General features: G+C 41.7%; 1 protein-coding gene across 1 annotated transcript in view; it reads left to right on the top strand.

Moving 5' to 3' along the window:
* The first annotated feature begins 369 nt into the window (after positions 1–369).
* TBC1D19 (TBC1 domain family member 19) overlaps positions 370–9,756 on the top strand; it is a 167,123-nt gene continuing 157,736 nt past the window's right edge. The window contains exon 1 of the mRNA XM_043438513.1: positions 370–434. Within this exon, the coding sequence (XP_043294448.1) occupies positions 393–434 (42 nt within the window). The 5' untranslated portion in view covers positions 370–392. The remainder of the gene's footprint in view (positions 435–9,756) is intronic.

The raw sequence follows: 9,756 nt of genomic DNA, 5'->3' as shown, positions 1-9,756 counted from the left end.
TACTCATTTCATCACAAAACACAGAAAAAGTCAGAAAACTTCATTCTGGTATTTATATGCCAAGTACTTTGAATAGGTAACAGAAAAATAGTTTTGCTGTTGAACAACACTTATTTCAAAATAATAGGTATGACAGATTAAAGATGATGCAAATTGTTATCTGAGCTGGCTCTAGCTTTGACAAGTAGAACGTGGCAGAAGTTTTTACTTAAGAACTTCCAGGGCTGGGCCTTAAGAAAGCTACAGCTTCTGCTTCCAAGGGTTGAGAATCTTCCCTCTTGGGACCCAATTGCCACACTACAAGAAGACCAAGCAAGTGGAGAGGCCACACAGAGGAGAACTGGGTCACTCCAGCTCAGCTCCCAGCAGAGAGGCAGCACCCACTGCCATCCATGCGAGTAGATGGTCTTGGATATGTCATCCTGCTGATGAAGGTAAGGCCAGGTAAGGCCAGCTGACGCCATGTGGAGAAGAGGAACCACCTGGCTGAGCCCAGCCAACCCAAAGAACCGTGACAAAGATAATAAATGCATGCTGCTACGTTAACCCAGTGAGTTTTGGGGGTGGTTTTTTCAGCAATAGGCAGTCAGAATAGGGAGTCCTGATAAAATGACCGGTGGACCCTTTGTTTGCTGAGCAGGGTGTCAAGTTTTCATGTGTGAGTGGAAACTTCAGAGTTGGCTTGGAGCCAAAGTCACATGGTAATAAAAGTTCGATGAAATTGCTTGGGGTGAGAGATTCTGGAGGGAGAAGGAGTAGGGGCAAAGAAAAGAGAAGAGAAAAAGAGAATGAGAAATAAAGAAAAAGATAAATAGAGCGAGATAGATAGAGAGGCTCCAATCACCACCCCACCCTCCATCAGCTCCTCTGGTGGCAGGTTAGCAGAAAAGGGTGCTGGAGAGAGAATAGGTCGTTTGCTGTGGTGGGTAATACGTAAAGCTCTTCTTCATTGTTCTATGCAATCTTCATCATAGTCTACGTTACTTGAGAATTCTTCTGTGCAAGTGCAACCGTCAGACACAGTGGCTGCCCGTGGTTACGCTGGAACCGCAGGACAGGAAGGCAGAGGGCAGGGCTCAGACATGAGGCAGCATCTCATCTTGTCAGCCGCCCTGTGAGATAGGTATCATTCAATTCATTTGCATTTGAGCAAACATACGCTTTGAGATGTGAAGCGATGTTTCCAGGAAGTGCAGCCTAGAAATGGAGGCAGTGGGATTCACCTCCAGTTCTCTCTAATACCACTGCTTGAATTCTTTCTGCCTTACTTTATTTGTTTTCTGTACTGCTTTTCATCTTTTACTGTTCAGATAAACAATATTCAAGACTTAAGTGTTTCATGGGCCTTGTATTCCTTGGTTTTTCAAGCCTTTTGTTCTCTAGAAATGCAATGTCCTACTAGTATTTAAATGTTGTTTGAGAGGCTATTGGCCTAATGGTCACATGTATAGATCCTGGAGTCAGATTCTGGGTCTGGGTTCCACCTCTGGGCAGGGTACCTCACAACCAAAAAAAAAGAAAAAAAAAAAAAAAAACCAGTGGGGAATCTTTGTACCTTTCTCTCAATTTTGTTGAGAATCTAAAACTGCTCTAAAAGAATAGTCTTCAAAAAATTAAACAGTGGTCCTCTCTTGTTGATGAGTTACAAACAAACTTAAGTTTTTCCTCATACTTTTTGGTATTTTCTGATTTTTTTTTTTTAAAGGACACTTTGTTCTTATTGTATAGAAGCAAGAAAGCCATTGATTCAAAGCTCACCTCCATCACTGACCGACTTTGTGATATTGGGCAAGTTCCTTAACTTTTCTGTGCCTTGTTTTCAGAGGAGGATGATGGTTTTTTTTTTTTTTTTTTTTAAGCCTTTTTTAGTTTGTAGGCAATTTTCAATGATTTAATGCCTGAGGTTCTTATGGCAGCGCCTTGCATAAAGAAAATGCTACACAAAGTATTAGTTATTGCTGTTATGCTACCCACGCCGTCTCAGAGGCTTCTGGAAACTAAATTTTTCCAGTCATTCTGAGGCATATTGCTGGAATTCTTGGTTTGTGTTGGAGATGAGAGGAGGCAGGATGCCCTCATCTTGCCATGAGCCTGCACTCCCTGCTGAAGTGGTCAGCTTGTCCCCAGCATGTGGATAGTGAATTCTGTTACAGACAGCAACTGTGGACCAATGACGAGGTCAATTTAAAACTTCCTTCTTCTGGGAATTCCTTGGTAGTCCAGCAGTCAGGACTCAGGGTTTTCACTGCTGTGGGCCCAAGTTCCATCCCTGGGCAGGACACTTCCCCCACCCACCTCCCAAAAAACAGTGGGGAATCTTTATACCTTTCTCCCAATTTTGTTGAGAACCTAAAACTGCCCTAAAAACAGTCTTTAAAAAATTAATAGTGGCCCTCTCTTGTTGATGAGTTACCAAAAAACTTAACTGTTTCCTCTCTACTTTTCTGTATTTTCTGATGGTTTTTGTATGAACATTTTGCTTTTATTGCATAGAAGCAAGAAAGCCACTTCACATTTTTTACAAAAGCTTAGAACTCACGATTAACTTGGGATTTATGGACTCACAGAATTCTCACCTTGGTAACAGTCTTTGTTACATTCCCAGCTCAAGCATCCATCCTGAGCTGACCATGAAAATACCTGCTCCTACCCCTTAATGATGGTCTCTCTAGTGCTGGAAGGCTATAATGATGTTTCTTCCTCATTCTTTGGGGAAAATGACACCAATTTTGTTAGTCTTTTCTCCTAGAGCCAATTTTCCCAGCCCTTTCATCATGTCAACACTTCCAATCGGCAGTCCCACCAAGTATGAAAAATAATTACATGTTACTGACCTCCATCAAAGCAGGTTGACCACATCCTCCAACAGACATCTGGAGAGTCTGAAATAAAAGCTAACCAGATCACTCGTATGTGAGAAAGGGATAAATAAGGCATAGTGACTACATGGGCCCCCAGAGGCCTCTGCAATTTCTTACATCGCTATCATGCCTTAAGTTGTTGCTGTACCTCTCATCCAGGGGCAGACTTTAATTTCTGTTATCATAAGACCTGGGGACCAGAATGCTCCATTGCTACTTGTGAAGGAGGAAACAGACAGAACAGTTTCCAGCTTGAAAGCAGGACTCCATTTTGGGCCGGACTGTGGACTTTGAGCTATGTGCCCTGTATCTATGGAAATGACATATAAACTGGAAAATCAGAGGCCCTGGATGGAAGAGCCCCAGGGCTCGTACCTAGACTCTCCATCGCCTAAAAGAATACCCTAATTATCTGTGTAACCGAATAGAATCATAAATTCTATTATGCTTATTGGGGTATGACCACAGGCCTATTGATAATTGTCCACTATTAACCACCTGGGCTTAAGGCATACAAATCACGGGTTTAAGACATATGAATCACGGGTTAACTTTGATTGTATTTCTCTTTTCCTTTGTTCAGACTAGTTTCAGAGAATTTGGGGAGGTGGGTTTGAGCACATACACTTAGGGTATATAAGTTTTCACAAAAACTGGTCGGGGTCCTTGGCTAAGAGGAGACTCTGCCTTGGGCCCACCGGTGTAATAAACTGCACTCCACTATCTGCACTGTCCTTCTGAGTGAGTTTGTTTCCTGGAACATGTGGCTACAACACTTGTTCTGCCATAGTGATAATAATAGCTTCAATGATTATCATTAACAATAACGAAATGACCATATTGATATATTATTGTTATTGTTGCTACTATGTGTGGGGGCTGTGTGTGTATGCTCAGTTGTGTCCAACTCTTTGTGACCCCGTGGACTGCAGCCCACCAGGCTCCTCTGTCCATGGAGTTTTTCAGGCCAGAATACTGGATTTGTTGGCCATTTCCTACTATCACAATTGATTCTAATTTAATTCTTTGCAATTGTTATGTTCTAAAGAGTTGCTGAAAACTTTAAATTAGCTGATACTGAGCCATTGCTCCTAGGAGAAATACAAGGTTCTGTACCTGTAAGCCTCTGTTACAACATTTTCATGAATCAATCAATACATACCTTATTTCCTGTATGCTTCTGCTTAAAGACACCTTAGTTAGCATCTATTGTCGATTCATTAGCATTGAACTCCCGGCCAACAGCACCATAATTCATGCCTGCATGACTCTTATCTCACACATACATTTTCTCTAGAGGGCATAGCGCAGCCTTCTCGCACTTAGGAATCTTAGACATCACTTCACCATTACACATGGGGACAATTCTAAACAAACATCACCCCAAAAAGCACAAAAATGAATACATAATGGCACTAAATAGACTGCAGAAAAGCACTTGTTTACAGTATGAGAGCTGAAATGAGGAGGCAGAGCATCACCCGGTTCAACCTCAGCTAGAAACGTGAGCACTGAGTTCCTTACTACTTTACAGAGATAGGTACATAGTAGAAGAGCAAATAAACATGTTTGTTAAAAAGAATGCCTTTTTCTTATTCTCAATTAGCTCAGAATTTTCCAGGCCCTGGGCATGTACCCTAACACGCAGTAGAAGCTTAATCAAAATCCCTGGAATCCCAAACAGTTGAAATTATCTGAGCTACCTGTTTTTCAAACACATATAATTTTTCAGGGATAGAAGATGCTTTTTACAGTCAAACGTAAGAGAAGCCACCCAGCAGGTCACAGTAACCCTCAAGCTTGGCTTGCAATTTCATTGAATTAACTGTATATTCAGAGACTGGCTTTAACCCATCAGGACCACCCATCTCATTGTGCATGGCAAGCAAACTTAATAGGGCTCCCTTCTTCTGTCAGGACTAAATAATATCCAGACACCCACCAGGATCCAGGTTGGCCATTGCAAGCCGGATATATTTTCTTTGTTTTGTTTCAGAGCATATTATCAGTCTCCCCAGAGCACTTTATATTCAGAAAAGATCTTCCCAGAGAGCAGTAGGTAGCTTTTACAATTCAGCAATGTGCATGCAGTTTGGAGGTGGCTGGATTTGGAGGTGAGTGAAAGGAAGTAAAATCCAAATGTCTTTTTCATTCCAAGCTCTTAGTTTACCTTAAATCAGCAGCAGGATGGCTGCATCTAACCCCAAGAAACATGAAAGGGTAACTCCAGGTTAAATTTTTAGCAAATTCAAGTCTCTCATTAGGGCCTCTCTTCAGAGCTTTTTGTTAATTACAAACATAAGTCTAAAACCGTATTTTTTTGTTTATGTGCAGTTTAGAAGCAGCTTGGCCATTTCTGTTCTAGAAGAGAATGAAGGCAGAAGATCTTTTTCTTTGAATAGTTAATTTAAGCACAGTGTTTGATACTTTCACAGATAATATTCCACTTAACCTCCACAGTGACTCTGTAAATTGCATATTATTATTGTTACTACATTTTACTGGTAAAGACACTAAGGTTTAAGCCTGTAATGTAATTTGCCCGCAGCAGTTCAGTAAGTAATGGGAGAAATGGAAGGAGAAACAAAGTTTCTGTTCAAAAAAATTTGCACAAAGTGAAACTTGCAAGTTAAGTTTTATTTGGGGCAAAATGAGGACTTGGACCATAAAGAAAGATGAACACCAAAGATTTGATCCTTTTGAACAGTGGTGTTGGAGAAGACTCTTGAGAATCCCTTGGACTGCAAGGAGATCAAACCAGTCAATCCTAAAGCAGATCAGTCCTGAATATTCATTGGAAGGACTGATGCTGAAGCTGAAACTCCAATAATTTGGCCACCTGATGCGAAAAACTGACTCATTGGAAAGACCCTGATACTGGGAAAGATTGAAGGCAGGAGGAGAAGGGGACAACAGAAGATGAGATGGTTGGATGGCATCATCGACTCTATGGACATGTGTTTGGGCAAACTCCGGGAGTTGGTGATAGACAGAGAAGCCTGGCGTGCTGCAGTCCAGGGGTCACAGAGAGTTGGACACGACTGAGCAACTAAACTGAACTGAGGATAGCAAGCCTGGGAGATAGCAGCTCAGATAGCTCTGAGGTAAGAGGAGGAGCAAGAATATATAGAAGTTTTATGACAAAGGGCAGATGGTCCGGAACATCAAAAGATTACTGTTAGGGACTTCTCTGGTGGTCCAGTGGTTAAGAATCCACCGGCCAGTTCTGGGGACGCTGGTTCGATCTCTAGTTGAGGAGCTAAGATCCTACATGTGGCAGAGCCACTGGAGAGAGCCCGCATGTAGCAGCGAAGAACTGATGTACCACAACAAAGACTCAATGCAGTCAAAAAGTGAAATAAAATAAAGGATTACTGTTAGTTAAATAAGCCAGATATGTCCAGGAATTTAGTGCTTTTCTGTGTAGGTAAAGATTCAAGAGTCTGGATTCACCAAAAGCATTCCTTTGATATGCACCTCAGCTAACTGGGGCAAGTATTCTGTGTTTTTGCATCCTGAGTTTCCTCTGGGCTTACCTGCTCACATGGAAGGCTTCAATCACTGACGACTGTGACATCCCTCTTTTAATGATATGGCAGGAAATATTCCATTTATTATCTCTAAGAGCAAGAGTAGGATGAGAATTGTTTTTTGAACCCAGGGTCAAAAGCATCACAAATAGGACTACATTAAACAACAAAAACCTTTTATAAAGACACTATAAGGAAACAATAAGACAAGAACCCCCATGTTTCAAAGTGAGGTGCTGAATTATCTATGTGAGATTTGCAAACGGTATTTTGGAAAAACCTATTTTGTGACACCCCTAAATGAAATTATCTGGAGAGACGGCATTCAGGAGACGGGGCTGCACGTGCCGTGCGTTCTGTCGTACACATGGATTTGCATTCGATGCACTTCTGAAAAACTCTACAGATAGGTGACTGGGTGATGCTGCCTGAGGCAAGGAAGCATTCCAGAAAGGTCTGCACTGGGAGTAAACTCTGGTTCACTGGTGGAGAGCGCAGATACTTCCTGGGGTACCAGCTGCATGACAATGTGGAAAGTTCTAGCTTGAAGGCATCTTGGACTCCACATGAGAGAACCTTCCAGAAGGGCAGTGTGGCTGCAAGAGAGCGAGTGAACAGCCAGATGCCCACAGGCTTAAGAGGAATCATAAGTAGCTACTGAGGGGCACAAATTCTCTACATTAAGGATCACATGAGGCACCTCTGGGAATTCTTCAGAGCATCCCATGAGAGAAAGAATTAGCTCTAGGAATCTCTTACGGTAGAGACAGTGCTGTGCATTCCAACTCCTGGGTACTCAGACCACATTTCCCAGCTGCTTTTGCAGGTTTGTGGGATCATGTGACTGAGTTATAGGTAACAGACCATAGGCAGGAGTGGTTCGAGAGATACCTTCCCAAATAAAGAACATCCATGGGATCCTCTGTCCTTGTTCTCTTTTCCACCATAGCAGAGCAGGAGAGCGCCCTAGAAAATGGAGAAGTCACAGACTGGAGGAAGTGGGGACTTTGAGACTGCCAAATATTGCTCTCCATAAAGTTGCCCTCCAATATACCTCCATCAAAAACATGTGAGAGAATTGACTTCCCCATGCCTTCTTCTTAGAATTTTGTATTCATTTGCTGAGGCCATCATGATAAATTATCAAAAACTTGGCAGCCTGAAACAGCAGAAATTTATTCTCTTACATTCTGGAAGCCAGAAATCTAAAACCAAGAAGTTGGCAGGGCCAAGCTTCCTCCAGAGGTTCTGGGGAAGAACATCTCTGGCCTCTTCCAGCTTTGGCTCCCAGCACTTATTGGCTTCCTTGGCTTGTAGCTGCATCAGCCCAGTCTCTACCTCCTTCTTCACGTGGCCTTGTCCTCTTCTGACTGAGTCATGTCCCTCTACTTCCTTCTTATAAGGACACTCATCCTTGGATTTAGGGCCCTCCTGGATAATTTAGGATCATCTCTTCATCTTAAGAATTTCAACCTAATTTCATCTTCAAAGACTCTTTCCCCAAATCAGGTAACATTCACAGATCCTAGGGACATATCTCTTTGGGAGCCATCATTCAGCCCCCCTACAAGTTTATTAAAACTTTAAAAAATCTTTACTAATCTTATAGATGAAAAACAGGTTTTCGGTATTTTTACCAAGAGCATCTTTGCCACAAGCATTTTTGTCACCTAAAAAATGCCTACTTTTCTCATATCTGTGGGCTTACACCCATACACTTCCTCTCCAACATCTTTAGTTTCCCCCGGTGCCTCTTCCTTTCTCTCCAAGCATGCACACTCTCATCCTGTCTAAATCAAACACATTAGATCATCCTCCTTTGATCCTGTAACCTCCTCTGGCTGAGATTCTGTTTTTCTCCTTTTTATTGCTAAATTTCTGGACTAAGTGGGAATTAAATGGTCCCTCTGTTGCTTGAATAATTGAACCTTCATTGCCATATTTGCCATAAAAGAGAGAAACATAAAAGAGAGACATTAAAAGGGTTATAATGAAGCAAGAAAAATGAATAACAACATTAAAACAACTTACAAAATATGAAATATTTGAGTATATTTGAAATGTTGGCAGATTCATGGCAATACCGTGCAAATAACTGATTTTATTTTGTGGTTTGTACTTAAGCTTTTGTCTTCCAAGTCTTTTGTTCTTAGTATTTTATATTATTTTTTTTGCTTATTGATTTGTGTCCTTGTTCAGCATCACAGCTTTTCTTTGTTGCTCAAGTTTCTTCCTTCATTAAGAGAGGTATTAGTTTCCACTATTGAGTCAGAGTCAGCACTTTAACAAGTTCCCCATGTGTCAGATGTGTGTGAAAGTTTAAAGAAGCACCTGTCATATTGCACTCTCTCGCTCTGATCCTGGCCCAGCTTGATATGTAAAACTGAACTCTGGATTCTCCACCCCATCTCCTTTCATCCCACACCAATCTCAAGCTTGTTCCTTACTCATCTCTGTAAATGTTGGTTCCTTCTCCTGAAACTCTTTGAGTCATCCTTGAGGCCTTGCTTTTTCCTGTCCTCCATATCTAATCCATCCTTAAATCTTGTCAGATCTACTCCAAAATTACCCACAGTCTGACCATTTCTTTGGACTTTCAACACTATCCAAATAGTCTAAGACACAATCGTCTCTCTACTGTGTCACTGCAACAGCCTCTCAAATGGAAATGGTCTTTCTGACATTACCCTCCGGCAATCTCCTGGCCCACTCAGAAGAAGATCCAAAGCCATCTTGTGTCCTACAAGGCCCTACATGGTCCAGACCCACACTCCCACTCCACCAACTCTCTGACTTCATTTCCTCCTCTTCCTTCTCCCCTCCCCTGCCCCCCTGTCCCAGTCACACTGGTCTTCTTACTATTCTCAACTATGGCAAGTTCTCCTACCCCAGGGCCTTTGCACTTGTTGTCTCTCTACCTAATAAGTGTTTCCACAGATATCAGCATGGCCAGATATCTCACTCAGTAAGATCTCTACTCAAATATCACTTCAAAATGGTCTTCCTATTATTTCTAAAATAATACAATTCCCCCCACCCCCATTCTTCTCTACCATATCAACTGCTTCTATTTTCTTCCTAACGACCAATAATTACTCAATGTAATACACACATTCATACATTTATTTTCTATTTATTTTTTGCCCATCACCTCCCATGAGATTCAAACCCCTGAAGGCAAGGCATTTCTATCATTCAGTCATATAACTCTCGTGCCTAGAACAGGATTTGGCTTGGAGTAATTTCTCAGAGCAAATATACTCAAATTTGGCACATTCTAAAAAGCAGTTAAATATATCTATCACTTGTTGTCTTATTTCTGGCTACCTACATGGCCTATTGAAGTTTGTGTGTTCTGGATGTCT

The sequence above is a fragment of the Cervus canadensis genome, chromosome 19, assembly GCF_019320065.1.
Source record: "Cervus canadensis isolate Bull #8, Minnesota chromosome 19, ASM1932006v1, whole genome shotgun sequence".
Classification (NCBI taxonomy): Eukaryota; Metazoa; Chordata; class Mammalia; order Artiodactyla; family Cervidae; genus Cervus; species Cervus canadensis.
Note: the sequence above shows the minus strand (reverse complement) of the source record. Positions and strands in the feature narration are given on the sequence as shown.